Raw genomic sequence first — 16458 nt, 5'->3', positions numbered from 1 at the left:
AACTAATGTAATACTGTGCATCAACTACCCTTCAATAAAAAATAATTACTTAAAAAAAGAAAAAAACTAGAAATTCAGTTCTTTAGTAGCATTAGCCATATTTCAAGTGCTCAACAGCCATGCAACTACTGCATTAAACTGTGCGTTTTCATCTTTACAGAAAGTTCTATCTCAGCACTCATTTAGAGTGTACAGGCTTTCACTACTTTTTAAGGTTCACATTAATGCCACTTTGCTTTTATGAAACGACTACATTAGTCTCAAATTTTGCTAACTGAAGAAGATCCATAGAGGATTTCCACTTTTATGAAAAAAGGTGAAAAGCAAAAATAGCATTCAGCATTTGTTTTGCAGTGAGCTGTTACAGACGCAGGGTGCAACCTGAGCAGTGACATGGGTACTGCCAGCTCCCTTCCTGGGAGCTACACCCAGCTTCTCAGCAGCAAACCACCATAAGCTTTGAGCTGTATCTGTGAGCATCTGTGCTATAATTTGATTTATTTTATGTATCTGTTAGCAAGATGTGTCCTAAGATATCAGAACAGCCTAAAAGAGGTTGCTTTTTGGATATGGAAAATCTAAAAAATGTTTCCATATAAATTAATGGTGATTGCTTCTTTGCTTTATGCCATGTTGGCATACAAAAGGTTTCACTGCAGCACTCTACTTTCAGACAGCCGGGGAAACCTGTATTTTTCCTGTTACTTTTTTTTTCTATTGATATACAATACTGTATTGGTTTCAAGTATACATGCAGTGTTTTGATAGTTATCTATATTATTAAATGCCCATCCCAACTAGTGCAGTTACTATCTGTCAACACAGAAAGATATTACAATACTACTGACTATAATCTCTATGTGGTACTTTCACACCCATGACTAATTTTTATTATAATGAGATTTTGTGCCTCTTTATCCCTTACACATCCATTTCATATTTTGAAGAGAATGTAAATAGATGTACTGGCTTACCAACTGTTCAATAACCCAAAATTACAATTTGCACTGTCAGCAAATACTTATAAAACAATTACACTACTTCTGCAAAAATGTTGGGCTTACCACAATACAAATGTAAAGTACTGTATACTTAGTACAAGCTTTTAAGGAATGAGTCTTTAAAATAGTGAAGTAACAATCAACTTGCAATTACGAGCTTCACTGCTTTAAAAATTCTTCTACTGCCCAAATGTCCTTTAATTGATGAGCTGGTAAACAAAATGTTGTATCAAGAAAATGCAAAATTATTCAGTCATAAAAAGAATATTGATATATACTACAACATGGATGAAAACATGCTAAGAAGCCACACATAGAAGACCACATATTGTATGCTGTTATTTATATAAAATACCAGAGCAGACAAACCCATGGAGATACAAAGGAGACTAGTGATTATTAGGGACCAAAGGGAAGATGCAATGGGGAGTGATGGCTAATGGATAAGGGATTTATTTTTCTGGGGTGATGGAAATGTTCTAAATTAGATAGTAGTGATGGTTGTACAACTCAGAATATACTAAAAACCACCGAACTGTTCACTTTAAAAAGGCAAACTTTACAGTATATCTCAATAAAGCTATTAAAAAAAAAAACCTTTCTGCTAATGAATAAATGTATCTCTAAAAGGACTCTCTCCATATCAGGTTGGCCAAGACTTAGGACTCAAAATTCACTGAGATGTGGGAAAACAAGAATTGCCATTCACTGCTGTGGATAATATATTTTGAAACACGTTTTCTGAAGGGAATTTGATAATATATAAACAAAATGTTTAAAAATAGAGATATCCCTTTGGCTTAATACTTTCAGAAATAACTGGACAAATGGACAAAGAAACATACACAGAGTTGCTGATTGCAGTGTTTTAAGTGGTGAGAAACTGGAGCCAACTTTAAAGACAATCAATAGGAAGGTAGTTAAAAAATTATGCTATAATCCTACAATGGAATACTGTGTAGTTGTCAAGGTGAGGTAGGCTTATAAAGTAGTATATAAGGAAAGATGTTCACAAGGTACTAAGTGAAAAACAAAAAACTGCTCTGTATATCAATAGGTATGATATGATCTCACTTTTAAAAAATGTGTATGTATGCATAGCATTAGTCTGGAAAAATATGTACAACATGAATAATCACCACTGGGTTATAGATAATTGCTTACTTTCTATATTATTACTTAGAACTTTCCTTACAGCAAGCTATATATCTTAAAATTATAAACTGTATCTTTTATCAAAAGTCATATATGCTCCTATACATGCTAACTGGGAAATTAAAAATCAAACAAAGAATTTATAAGTAAGAGGGGAAAGTATGCCTTCAACCCCACAAAATCCTATCCCTGGAAGTAACCACTGTGAACATTTTGGTCCTTCCAGATCTTTTTCTCCATATATATAAATATAAATGGACATACATAATTTTAATTTTTTCCAAAAGTGGGATCACACTAAATATACTGTCATGTAACTTGAATTTTTTCACTTAATCATATATTTGGATATATCTTTTTTCACATTAGTATGTTATATTTATACTGCTCTTTGTAAACATTACATAGTATTCCACATTATCATTTAGATTACTTTCTTAATCAGAAAAGGTGAAGCTGTTTCTACTAAGAATAAGCAAAACCCTAAGGAACTACACAACCCATTAGTCTTCAGTGCCCTCTATTGGGGATTCTGCACTGATAATAACAGAATGACAAATTACAAATTCATGAAAGATATTCAAAGACAGGACACTACCATTTTCAGCAAGTGGCAAAGAAAATCTAAAAACTCAAAAGATGTATGTTTTGAAATAATTTTATCAAGGAGTTCTTTATTTACTTATGATGTGTTACAGCCATGTGACAAGGACCCTGTAACTAAGGTAAAGCCTAGAAAACCAAGTTAAGTAGTTTGACCATTTCCCATTTCCTCCCAGACAAGGGTGTATATTTGTATGAGTGGTAGGTTCGGGTTGCAGAGTGGGAAGTGACTGCAAACAGAAAGTAAAGTTTTTACCTCACTCCTTTTTATCTGTTCACTTCCCAACTTATCTTTACCTCTCTTGACATTTCAAATCAAGAAGAGTTGGGTCAACCCCTAACATCTAATTGCCTACACCATGTAATTTTTTTATCCTTCTGAACCTGTGATTATACACTATGTAACAATCAAAGACTCAGAGTGAGAAAAACCAGTGGTGTTGGAAGGGCTTACCTGGAAAAACATCAAGTGTACTTAGACAAATAAAACACTGCAATTACCAAAGGTGGGTTTCTTTACCAAAAAAAGTCCATTTTAACAAGATGGCATCTTGGTTATGCTCGTTTTTTCCAGGACACTGAAACAGAATGCTTATGACTGGAATTTTTAATAAAAACCAAACCAAAACAAAACTATATTCAAAACCGTATGTCAGTATCACTTAGGCAAATTCTATTTTGTTATTTCTATACAAGCTTGACTTGAGTATGAAATTCTCTTGACTAGTAATACTTACAGCTAATCTGTGATTATTTGCAAGGCTGATCATTTGCTGGGCAAGGCCATTTAGTAATCGAGTTCGAAGGGATAGGTCATCTAGGTCATGACGAAAAGGAAAAGCAATACTGTCCACTACCACTAATCGAACCTAAATAAGAAGAGAAAATGATACTGGGTTTGAAATTAAAATTACATTTTTAAAACAGCATTCCAAAAGCATGGTCCATTGCGAACAAAACAAAATTAATCCAGGGTTCTAGACTCTGCAAAGGCTTTATTTTGGAGACTTGTAAATCTGTTCAACTAATGCTTTCTGCACTTATCACCAAAAATTAAAATGTACTCTGGTTTGATAATTTATCAACTTAAAAAAGTAATTCAATGTAAAGAAAAAGGAGCAATTATAATTTTCTTATAATCTGCCACAAAGTCTTTACAGACATATATTAACACTGATAAAAAATACTTTTTAAGTCTTAGTAAAACAAGTTTCTCAAATATGTCAATTTTATTTTTAGTGTTCTTTTTATGTTAAAAAAGAAAACTCTTCAAATAGCAAAATACCTTCTTCCAAAACTTAATATTCATTTATTTTTTCTCCTGTAAATTTTGTGGTTTTTTGTCTTTTTATATTTTTATAACTGAAAAAATTGACACATAATAGATATCAATATTTGATATACAATATTATATTGGTTTCAGTTTTTCTCCTGAATTTTAGATATACTATAGGATAACCAAGCATTACAGAATTCAGCATGAGGCAGATTTCTCTTGAATTCCAATTAAGAGGCTTACTTACAAACATTTCCATGACAGTTTCGTTTCAAATATAATCAAAGTAATTGCCCCTACAGTGGAGTTATAGTAGTATCAGTTAATCCTTGACAATGTGGGTGTTAGGGGCAGTGGCCCCTGCCTGCCCCCTGCAGCAGAAAAACTACATATAACTTTTGATTCCCCAAATACTTCACTACCAATAGCCTACTGTCGACGAAAGTCTTACCTGTAACATAGTTAACACATTTGTATATGTTACGTATTACAAACTGTATTCTTACAATAGAGTAAGACAGAGAAAAGAAGTATTAAGAAACTCATAAGGAAGAGAAAATACATTTTCAGTACCATATAGTATTTATTGAAAAAAATCCACAATTGTATATAAACCTAAGATCCAAGAACAAACAAAATCTGGAAACTAATCCAAATTTTAACAAACAAAAAACTTAAAAATCATGTATTTTTCTATCTAATAAAGGATCAAACTACAGAGGATTTTTGAAGCAATCTCTAAATAAGCAATTTTCATACCTTTTATTCAGAGTATTCATTCCTCCATTCAGTAAATATTTATTGACATCTACTATATGGGAGTCACTGTTCCAGGCATTGGGAAACCAGAGACAGGGTCCCTACTCTCTTGAAGTTCACATACTAATGGAGTGAGGGACAATTAACGTTTAAGCAAATATATGAATAAGATAATTTCTGGTAATTATAAGAGCCACAAAGAAACTAAAACTGGGTGAAGTGATAATAAGTAGGTAATGGAGAGGGAGAGGCTAACAGACTAAACGTGAGGGAAGGCATCAATGAGGAGGCAGGCAACAGAACTGAGTCCTGGATAAGTACCTCTAGGACAGAAAGACACCTACATATAAGGAACAGGAAGGGCAAAGTTCCTAGAACACAAGTTTGGCATGATTAAGGGTGAAAAAAGAAAAAAACAGTGAGGGGAGTGGTAGGGAATTATACAAGAAAGGTACAGTGCTGTGCTGAAGCCAAATCCTACGTGCTCCTGAGCCAAGTGCTAATTTTTTAGAAATTTCATGAATCAATCATTAAATATGGACATTAGTAAAAACTGAACTAAATAAATTCATGAAAATTATATTAAAATATGGACAATAAGCAAAATATAGATAATAAAGTGAAAACCCAATCCTTCCAAATTATTGTACATTTTACTATTATCTACACTGTTAATGTTATTCACATGCATTTTATCTTTGTAGTAGAAATATTGCATAACGATTTGCTACTGTATATTATTTCTGCTCTACTCTATGTTCAAGGACATCACATCGGTAGATTGAAATCAGCCATGATGGGAGTACGTTCTACATGGAATTCAACAAAAAAACCATCTACAGATCAGGACTTGATTTGTTTTGTTCATTGCCTAGACTTTTAACAAAGTGATGGAAAATAAAGACATAATCAGATTGACCTTAAAAATGTGTTGGATCTGTGTACATTACATGGTGAGGCACACAAAAAAATCGAGGATGTATTCTTCTATTAGAAAACTAATAAACTAGGGATGATCATTAACTCAAACCAACAGAAAATTGCTCCAAGAAAAATACCATATAATTACAAGTTTTGGTCTCAGGGTATATGCAAGGAGCCCCAAACACTGAGGGAATCCAAGAAGCTCTCTGTTCATGCTGGAGAGGCTATATAGCTGAACATGCAGTGGACAAGAAGAATGGAAATAGCCTATTTTTCCTCTACACAGTCCAGATTTTACTGGAAGTGGTTTAACTACATAGATCTGGATCTTTCTGCTAAGTAGTAACTATTCACACTGACACCTTTTCCCCCAAGCTTAGGGAGGAAGTTCCTGGATATACTCAGGTGAGATTCTTTGGTCTCTCAAAAGGGAAGGCATACTGAATAATGGAAAGCCAATGATGTACAGTCCAAGTATCCAACAATGATGAAAGGATAAACAAACTGTGATATATACATACAGTGCAGTACCACTCAGCCATTAAAAGGGATGACATACGAACACATGCTACAAAGCAGATGAACTCTGAACACAAATGCTAGGTGAAAAAGCACCAGAACTCATGCATGAACAATGCTTATCTAACACATGCATTTTCTCCACAAAGAACATCATAGCTGCCTTGTGCTTAGGAACAACAGACAGTACTTCAGAAATCACCAACAAAAAGCCCCAAATGCAAAAGAACATAGCATTAAGTAAATCATGAAGAAGTCACTTGTTTACAATAAGGGAGCTGAAACAAGAAGGAAGAGAATCCTCATGTTCAACCTCAACTGGGAACATGTGTGTTGGGAGACAAACTTCTTCTCACTCTACACCTGCCCACTACTGTGCAATAAATTGTGTCCCCACAAAATTTGTATGTTGAAGTTCTAACCCCCAATGCAACTATATTTGGAAATAGGACCTCAAAGAAAGCAATGAGGGTCAAAAGAGGATCAAAAGAGGACCTGACCTAACATTAGTGTTCTTAAAAGAAGAGGCTCTATAGAGAGTTTGCTCCCTCTTGCTCTGCCATGTGAGGACACTGCAAAGAAGATGACTTTCTATAAACGAGTAATACAGCCCTTTCCAGAAATGGAATGAATTAGAATCTTAATCTTGGACTTCTATCCTCTGAACTGTGAAAAATAAACTTTTGTTGTTAAAACCAGTTTATGATATATATTTTTTTAATCTTTGTATCATTAATCTACAATTACATGAAGAACATTATGTGTACTAGGCTCCCCCCTTCACCAAGTCCACCCCACAAACCCCATTACAGTCACTGTCCATCAGCGTAGTAAGATGCTGCAGAATCGCTACTCATCTTCTCTGTGTTGCACAGCCCTCCCCATGCCTCCACACACACATTATACATGCTAATCGTAATGCCCCCTTTCTTTTTCCCCGTCCTTATGCCTCCCTTCGCACCCATCCTCCTCAGTCCCTTTCCCTTTGGTAACTGTTAGTCCATTCTTGGGTTCTGTGCTTCTGCTGCTGTTTTGTTCCTTCAGTTTTCCTCTGTTCTTATACTCCACATATGAGTGAAAGCATTTGGTACTTGTCTCTCTCCGCCTGGCTTATTTCACTGAGCATAATACCCTCTAGCTCCATCCATGTTGTTGCAAAAAGTAGGATTTGTTTTCTTTTTATGGCTGAATAATATTCCATTGTGTATATGTACGACATCTTCTTTATCCATTCATCTATTGATGGACACTTAGGTTGCTTCCATTTCTTGGCTATTGTAAATAGTGCTGCGATAAACATAGGTGTGCATCTGTCTTTTTCAAACTGGGCTGCTGCATCCTTAGGGTAAATTCCTAGAAGTGGAATTCCTGGGTCAAATGGTATTTCTATTTTGAGCATTTTGAGGAATCTCCATACTGCTTTCCACAAAGGTTAAACTAATTTACATTCCTACCAGCAGTGTAGGAGGGTTCCCATTTCTCCAGAACCTTGCCAACATTTGTTGTTGTTTGTCTTTTGGATGGTAGCATCCTTACTGGTGTGAGGTGATATCCCATTGTGGTTTTAATTTGCATTTCTCTGATGATTAGCGATGTGGAGCATCTTTTCATGTGTCTGTTGGCCATCTGAATTTCTTCTTTAGAGAACTGTCTATTCAGCTCCTCTGCCCATTTTTTAATTGGATTATTTGTTTTTTGTTTGTAGATGTGCATGAACTCTTTATATATTTTGGATGTCAGCCCTTTATCGGATCTGTCATTTATGAATATATATACTGCAGGATACCTTTTTGTTGTATTGATGGTGTCCTTTGCTGTACAGAAGCTTTTCAGCTTGATATATTCCCACTTGTTCATTTTTGCTTTTGTTTCCCTTGCCCGGGGAGATACGTTCATGAAGAAGTCACTCATGTTTATGTCTGAGAGATTTTTGCCTATATTTTTTTCTAAGAGTTTTATGGTTTCATGACTTACGTTCAGGTCTTTGATCCACTTTGAATTTACTTTTGTGTATGGGGTTAGACAGTGATCCAGTTTCATTCTCTTACATGTATCTTTCCAGTTTTGCCAGCACCATCTGTTGAAGAGACTGTCATTTCCCCATTGTATGTTCATGGCTCCTTTATCGAATATTAATTGCCACATATGTTTGGGTTAATGTTTGGAGTCTCTATTCTGTTCCACTGGTCTGTGGCTCTGTTCTTGTTCCAGTACCAAATTGTCTTGATTACTGTGGCTTTATAGTAGAGCTCAAAGTTGGGGAGCGAGATCCCCCCACTTTACTCTTCCTTCTCAGGATTGCTTTGGCCATTCAGGGTCTTTTCTGGTTCCATATGAATTTTAGAACTATTTGTTCCAGTTCATTGAAGAATGCTGTTGGTGATTTGATAGGGATTGCATCGAATCTGTATATTGCTTTGGGCAGGATGGCCATTTTGACGATATTAATTCTTCCTAGCCAAGAGCATGGGATGAGTTTCCATTTGTTAGTGTCCTCTTTAATTTCTCTTCAGAGTGTCTTACAGTTTTCAGGGTATAGGTCTTTCACTTCTTTGGTTAGGTTTATTCCTAAGTATTTTATTTTTTTTGATGCAATTGTGAATGGAATTGTTTTCCTGATTTCTCTTTCTATCGGTTCATTGTTAGTGTATAGGAAAACCACAGATTTCTATGTGTTAATTTTGTATCCTGCAACTTTGCTGTATTCCGATATCAGTTCTAGTAGTGTTGGAGTGGAGTCTTCCGGGTTTTTTATGTACAATATCATGTCATCTGCAAATAGTGACAGTTTTACTTCTTCTTTACCAATCTGGATTCCTTGTATTTCTTTGTTTTGTCTAATTGCCATGGCTAGGACCTCCAGTACTATGTTAAATAACAGTGGGGAGAATGGGCATCCCTGTCTTGTTCCCGATCTGAGGAAAAGCTTTCAGCGTCTCACTATCCGGTATGATGTTGGCTGTGGGTTTATCATAATGGCCTTTATTATGTTGAGGTACTTGCCCTCTATACCCATTTTTTTGAGAGTTTTTATCATGAATAGACGTTGAATTTTGTCGAATGCTTTTTCAGCATCGATGGAGATGATCATGTGGTTTTTGTCCTATCTTTTATTTATGTGGTGGATGATGTTGATGGATTCTCAAATGTAGTACCATCCGTGCATCCCTGGGATGAGTCCCACTTGGTCATGGTGTATGATCCTTTTGATGTATTTTTGAATTCAGTTTGCTAATATTTTGTTGAGTATTTTTGCATCTACGTTCATGAGGGATACTGGTCTGTAATTTTTTTTTTTGGTGGGTTCTTTGCCTGGTTTTGGTATTAGGGTGATGTTGGCTTCATAGAATGAGTTTGGGAGTATTCCCTCCTCTTTTATTTTTTGATAAACTTTAAGGAGAATGGGTATTATATCTTCTCTGTATGTCTGATAAAATTCTGAGGTAAATCCATCTGGCCCGGGGGTTTTTTTCTTGGGTAGTTTTTTGATTACTGCTTCAATTTCTTTGCTGGTAATTGGTTTGTTTAGATTTTGGGTTTCTTCCTTGGTCAGTCTTGGAAGGTTGTATTTTTCTAGGAAGTTGTCCATTTCTTTAAGTTTTCCAGCTTGTTAGCATATAGGTTTTCATAGTATTCTCTAATAATTCTTTGTATTTCTGTGGGGTCCGTCGTGATTTTTCCTTTCTCGTTTCTGATTCTGTTGATGTGTGTTGATTCTCTATTTCTCTTAATAAGTCTGGCTAGAGGCTTATCTATTTTGTTTATTTTCTTAAAGAACCAGCTCTTGGTTTCATTGATTTTTTTCTATTGTTTTATTTTTCACAATTTTATTTATTTCTTCTCTGATCTTTATTACCTCCCTCTTTCTGCTGACTCTAGGCCTCATTTGTTCTTCTTTTTCCAATTTCGATAATTGTGACATTAGACTATTCATTTGGGATTGTTCTTCCTTCTTTAAATATGCCTGGATTGCTATATACTTTCCTCTTAAGAGTGCTTTCGCTGTTTCCCACAGAAGGTGGGGCTGTGTGTTATTGTTATTTGTTTCCATCTATTGCTTGATCTCTATTTTAATTTGGTCATTGATCCACTGATTATTTAGGAGCATGCTGTTAAGCCTCCATGTGTTTGTGAGTCTTTTTGCTGTCTTTGTACAATTTATTTCTAGTTTTATACCTTTGGGGTCTGAAAAGTTGGTTGGTAGAATTTCAATCTTTTTGAATTTACTGAGGCTCTTTTTGTGGCCCAGTATGTGGACTATTCTGGAGAATGTTCCATGTGCACTTGAGAAGAATGTGTATCCTGTTGCTTTTGGATGTAGAGTTCTATAGATGTCTATTAGGTCCATCTGTTCTAGTGTGTTGTTCAGTGCCTCTGTGTCCTTATTTCCTGTCTGGTGGATCTGTCCTTTGGAGTGAGTGGTGTGTTGAAGTCTCCTAAAATGAGTGCATTGCATTCTATTTCCTCCTTTAATTCTGTTAGTATACTTTGTTTCACATATGCTGGTGCACCTGTGTTGGTTGCATATATATTTATAATGGTTATATCCTCTTTTTGGACTGACCCCCTTATCATTATGTAATGTCCTTCTTTATCTCTTGCTACTTTCTTTGTTTTGAAGTCTATTTTGTCTGATAGTAGTACTGCAACACCTGCTTTTTTCTCCTTGTTGTTTGCATGAAATACCTTTTTCCATCCCTTGACTTTTAGTCTGTGCATGTCTTTGGGTTTGAGGTGAGTCTCTTTTATGCAGCATATGGATGGGTCTTGCTTTTTTATCCATTCTATTAGTCTGTGTCTTTTGATTGGTGCATTCAGTCCATTTACATTTAGGGTAATTATTGAAAGATATGTACTTATTGCCATTGCAGGCTTTAGATTCGTGGTTACCAAAGGTTCAAGGTTAGCTTTTTTACTATCTTACTGTCTAACTTAACTCAGTTATTGAGCTATTATAAACACTGCCTGATGATTCTTTATTTCTCTCCCTTCTTATTCCTCCTCCTCCATTCTTTATATATTGGGTGTTTTATTCTGTGCTCTTTTGTGTTTTCTTTGACTGCTTTTGTGGGTAGTTGATTTTATTTTTTGCCTTTAGTTAGCATTTGGTTGGTCTGCTTTCTTTGCTGTGATTTTATTTTCTCTGGTGACATCTATTTAGTCTTACGAGTGCTCCCATCTGGAGCAGTCCCTCTAACATACCCTGTAGAGGTAGTTTGTGGGAGGCAAATTCCCTCAACTTTTGCTTGCCTCGGAATTGTTTAATCCCTCCTTGATATTTAAATGATAATCGTGCTGGACATAGTATTCTTGGTTCAAGGCCCTTCTGTTTCATTGCATTAAATGTATTATGCCATTCTCTTCTGGCCTGTAGGGTTTCTGTTGAGAAGTCTGATGACAGCCTGATGGTTTTTCCTTTGTAGGTGACCTTTTTCTTCTCTCTAGCTGCCTTTAAAATTCTGTCCTTGTCCTTGAGCTCTGCCATTTTAATTATTGTGTCTTGGTGTTGTCCTCTTTGGGTCCCTTCTGTTGGGGATTCTGTGTATTTCTATGGTCTGAGCAACTATTTCCTCCCCCAGTTTGGGGAAGTTTTCAGCAATTATTTCTTCAAATACACTTTCTATCCCTTTTTCTCTCTCTTCTTCTTCTGGTACCACTAAAGTGCAGATATTGCTCCTTTTGGATCGGTCACACAGTTCTCTTAATATTGTTTCATTCCTGGAGATCCTTTTATCTCTCTCTGCGTCAGCTTCTATGTGTTCCTGTTCTCTGGTTTCTAATCCATCAATGGCCTCTTGCATCTAACCCATTCTGCTTTTAAATCCTTCCAGAGATTGTGTTATTTCTGTATTCTCCCTCCTTAGCTCTTGCATATTTCTCTGCAAGTCCATCAGCATGGTTATGACATTACTTTTAAATTCCTTTTCAGGAAGACTGGTTAGGTCTATCTCCCCAGATTCCTTCTCAGCAGAGACTGTCTGGGTTAATCTGGTCTGTATCAAATTCTTCTGCCTTTTCATGGCGATAGAGAGAGCTGTGGGTAGTTGGCATGTGTCAGCTGGGAGAACGTCCCCTCTTGCTAGTTTGTGGCCCTCCTCTCCTGGGAGAACAGCGACCTCTAGCGGCTTGTGCTGGGCAGCTGCGTGTAGAGGGGGTCTCTGATTCTTGCCCGGCCACTGTGAAGGAAGCTCCGCGTGCAGTTGCTGTGGGCTCCTCTATGGCGAGGTCAGATCGGAGCGGGAACGGGTGGGAGGCTGTTTATCTCTGTGAGGGGCCTCGGAGCTGTGCTGCCGACCCAGGGGGTTAGGGCACCTGGAGTTCCCCGGGTTCCCAGCTGATTGGCTGATTGTCCTGGGATGCCCCTGTCCAGCCGTGGGGTCCCTGTCCCTTTAAGACTTTCAAAGGGCACTCACTTTTCTTTGTCCCAGGGATACCGGCTGTGGGGACCCGCTCACAGATTTTACTGCCCTGTTTCCCCTAGTACCCAGCACCCCACGCACTGTGTGTCTGTGCTCCGGTGCGGATGGCTAGGGCTGGGTGTTTAGCAGTCCTGGGATCCCTCTCCCTCCCGCTCTGACTCCTCTCCTCCCGCTGGGAGCTGGGGTGAGCGGCGCTCAGATCCCACCAGGCCACAGCTTGTATCTTACCCCCTTCGCGAGGTGCTGGATTCTCGCAGGTGTAGATGTAGTCTGGCTGTTGTCCTGTATCTTCTGGTCTCTCTTTTCAGAATAGTTGTATTTGTTGTATTTTCAAAAATATATATGTTATCTGGAGGAGATTTCCGCTGTTCTACTCATGCCACCATCTTGGCTCCGCCCCCCTGTGGTATTTTTATTTATGCTGCCTGAGCTGCCTAATACATTCACAAATGACTGTGAAAACACTGTGATTACTGATTTGGGGATTACAAATAAATTTTAGCAAGTAGGTAAATTCACAGTTAAAGAATCTGCAAATAATGAGAATCAACTGTAGTAAATGGTGATAGAGTGAAAAATTTCCCCCTAAGATCAGGAACAAGACAAGGATGCCTGCTTTTATCAATGTCGTTCAACAGCATACTAGAAGTTATAGCCAAAGCAATTAGGCAAAAAAGGAAGAAAAAGTAGGCATCCAAACTTCAAAGTAAGATGTAAAATCATTATTCAAGAATAACACAATCTTATGTAAAAGAAATCCTAAGGAATTCACAAGTAAACAACTAAAATTAGTAAACAAATTCAGCAAAGTTAAGGTATACAAGATCTACTTATAAAAATCAATTGTATTCTGGAGTAGGGGGGTGGGGGATGGGGGATGGGGAGATGGTAGCATGAAAATTGAGGCAGAAACTTTCCAAAATCATATAAAACATGAAAATACAGCAAAGATAATAAATCCTGAAAAAGTGACTGGAAGAATGTAGAACAGACTGTGTACGTTTGGGAAAAAGAGAAGACCTCATTAAAAACGTTAAGTGGCAAAATCATGATCAGGCAGGACCCAAGCCCTCCCTCCACACCAGCCCACAGGCCAAAGGAAGAGAAACAGCAGGGAGGGAGTAGAAGTCCAGGATCGCCTAACACCCAGTCCTGGAGATCTGCTCTGGCAGCATAAACCCACATCACATGGTGCTCTGGAGATTACTGGGGGTGCAAAGCAATGATGAGCAGCATACTCAGACGAACTGAGATTCCAGAAGATGGCGGCGTGAGTAGGACAGTGGGTATCTCCTCCCAAAAACATATATATTTTTGAAAATACAACAAATACAACTAATCCTAAAAGAGACCAGAAGACACAGGACAAGAGCCAGACTACATCCGCACCTGTGAGAACCCAGCGCTTGGGAAAGGGGTAAGATACAAGCCCCGGCCCGGCGGGACCCGAGCGCCCCTCCCCCCAGCCCCCGGCGGGAGGAGAGGAGTCGGAGCAGAGAGGGAGAGGGAGCCCAGGACTGCTAAACACCCAGCCCTAGCCATCGGCACCACAGTGCAGACACAGTGCATGCGTGGAGTGCTGGAAACTAGGGAAACAGGACAGCAAGACCTCTGAGCGGGTTCCGAAGCCAGTGCCCCTGTGACAAAGAAAAGCGAGTGCTTTTTTAAAGTTTTAAAGGGACAGGGACATAACAGCTGGACGGAAACAACACAGGTCACAGCCCAGCAGTTGGAAAGTCCAGGGAACTCCGGGAGCACTAACCCCCTGGGCAACAGCTCTGAGACCCCTCACGGAGGTAAACAGCAAAACAGCCCCTGGACCATTACCCCTCCGGGGCGCGGCCATAGCAGAGCAGTGCCTGAGGCTGGCCACACCCTCAGCAAGGGAGCTTCCTCCATACCAGCGGGGCAAGACACAAAGACCGGGCAAGACACAAAGACCCACTCTACACGCACATGCCCAACACAAGCCACTAGGGCTCGCGGTTGTCCCAGTAAAGAAAGGCCAGTAGCAAGTGAAAAGTTTGGCTCTCCCAGCTGACAGACAGTCAATAGCACCTATCAACATGAAAAGGCGAAAAAATTTGATCCAGACAAGACTAACCCAGACAGCTTCGGCATCTGCTACATCTTTTCCTGAGAAGGAACCTGGGGAGATACATTTAACCAGTCTTCCTGAAAAAGAATTCAAAACAAAAGTCATAACCATCCTGATGGACTTGCAGAGAAATATGCAAGAACTAAGGAAGGAGAATAGAGAAATAAAACAAGCTCTGGAAGGACTTCAAAACAGAATGGACGAGATGCAAGAGACCATTAATGGACTAGAAAACAGAGAACAGGAATGCAGAGAAGCTGATGCAGAGAGAGATAAAAGGATCTCCAGGAATGAAAGAATTTTAAGAGAGCTGAGTGACCCATCGAAACGGAACAATATCTGCATTATAGGGGTACCAGAGGAAGAAGAGAGAGAAAAAGGGATAGAATATGTATTTGAAGAAATAATTGCTGAAAACTTCCCCAAACTAGGGGAGGAAATGGCCTCTCAGACCACAGAGGTACACAGAACTCCCATGACAAGGGATCCAAGGAGGGCAACACCAAGATACATAATAATTTAAATGGCAAAGATCAAAGACAAGGAGAAAGTATTAAAGGCAGCCAGAGAGAAAAAAAAGGTCACCTACAAAGGAAAACCCATCAGGCTATCATCAGACTTCTCAACAGAAACCCTACAGGCCAGAAGAGAATGGCATGATGTACTTAATGCAATGAAACAGAAGGGCCTCAAACCAATACTACTGTATCCAGCACGATTATCATTTAAATATGAAGGAGGGATTAAACAATTCCCAGACAAGCAAAAGTTGAGGGAATTTGCCTCCCACAAACCACCTCTACAGGGCAGCCTACAGGGACTGCTCTAGATGGGAGCACTCCTAAAAAGAGCACACAACAAAACACCCAACATATGAAGAAGGGAGGAGGAGGAATAAGAAGGGAGAGAAATAAAGAATCATCAGGCAGTGTTTATAATAGCTCAATAAGCGAGTTAAGTTAGACAGTAAGATAGTAAAGAAGCTAACCGTGAACCTTTGGTAACCACAAACTTAAAGCCTGCAATGGCAATAAATTCATACCTTTCAATAATCACCCTAAATGTAAATGGACTGAATGCACCAATCAAAAGACACAGAGTAATAGAATGGATAAAAAAGCAAGATCCATCCATATGCTGCTTACAAGAGACTCACCTCAAACCCAAAGACATGCACAGACTTAAAGTCAAGGGATGGGAAAAGATATTTCATGCAAACAACAGAGAATAAAAAGCAGGTGTTGCAATACTAGTATCAGACAAAACAGACTTCAAAATAAAGAAAGTAAGAAAACATAAAGAAGGACATTACATAATGATAAAGGGCTCAATCCAACAAGAGGATATAACCATTATAAATATATAAATATATATGCACCCAATACAGGAGCACCAACATATGTGAAACAAATACTAACAGAACTAAAGAAGGAAATAGAATGCAATACATTCATTCTGGGAGACTTCAACACACCACTCACTCCAAAGGACAGATCCACCAGACAGAAAATAAGTAAGGACACAGAGGCACTGAACAACACACTAGAACAGATGGACCTAATAGACATTACAGAACTCTACATCCAAAAGCAACAGGATACACATTCTTCTCAAGTGCACATGGAACATTCTCCAGAATAGACCACATACTGGGCCACAAAAAGAGACTCAGTAAATTCCAAAAGACTGAAATCCTACCAACCA

At 38.3% G+C, this 16458-nt stretch overlaps 1 protein-coding gene across 7 annotated transcripts in view; it reads right to left on the bottom strand.

The window, feature by feature from the left end:
- RAD51C (RAD51 paralog C) overlaps positions 1-16458 on the bottom strand; it is a 66999-nt gene that overhangs the window by 36895 nt on the left and 13646 nt on the right. For 6 of the 7 annotated variants that reach the window (XM_057501307.1, XM_057501305.1, XM_057501309.1 and 3 more), the window contains exon 5: positions 3497-3628. The exons of the other annotated variant lie outside the window; for it this stretch is intronic. In XM_057501307.1, coding sequence (XP_057357290.1) covers positions 3497-3628 — 132 coding nt within the window. The remainder of the gene's footprint in view (positions 1-3496; positions 3629-16458) is intronic. 7 annotated transcript variants of the gene reach the window in all.

Source organism: Manis pentadactyla, chromosome 4, assembly GCF_030020395.1.
Source record: "Manis pentadactyla isolate mManPen7 chromosome 4, mManPen7.hap1, whole genome shotgun sequence".
NCBI classification, from domain to species: domain Eukaryota; kingdom Metazoa; phylum Chordata; class Mammalia; order Pholidota; family Manidae; genus Manis; species Manis pentadactyla.
The sequence above is the reverse complement of the archived record's forward strand: the minus strand, read 5'-3'. Positions and strand labels throughout refer to the sequence as shown.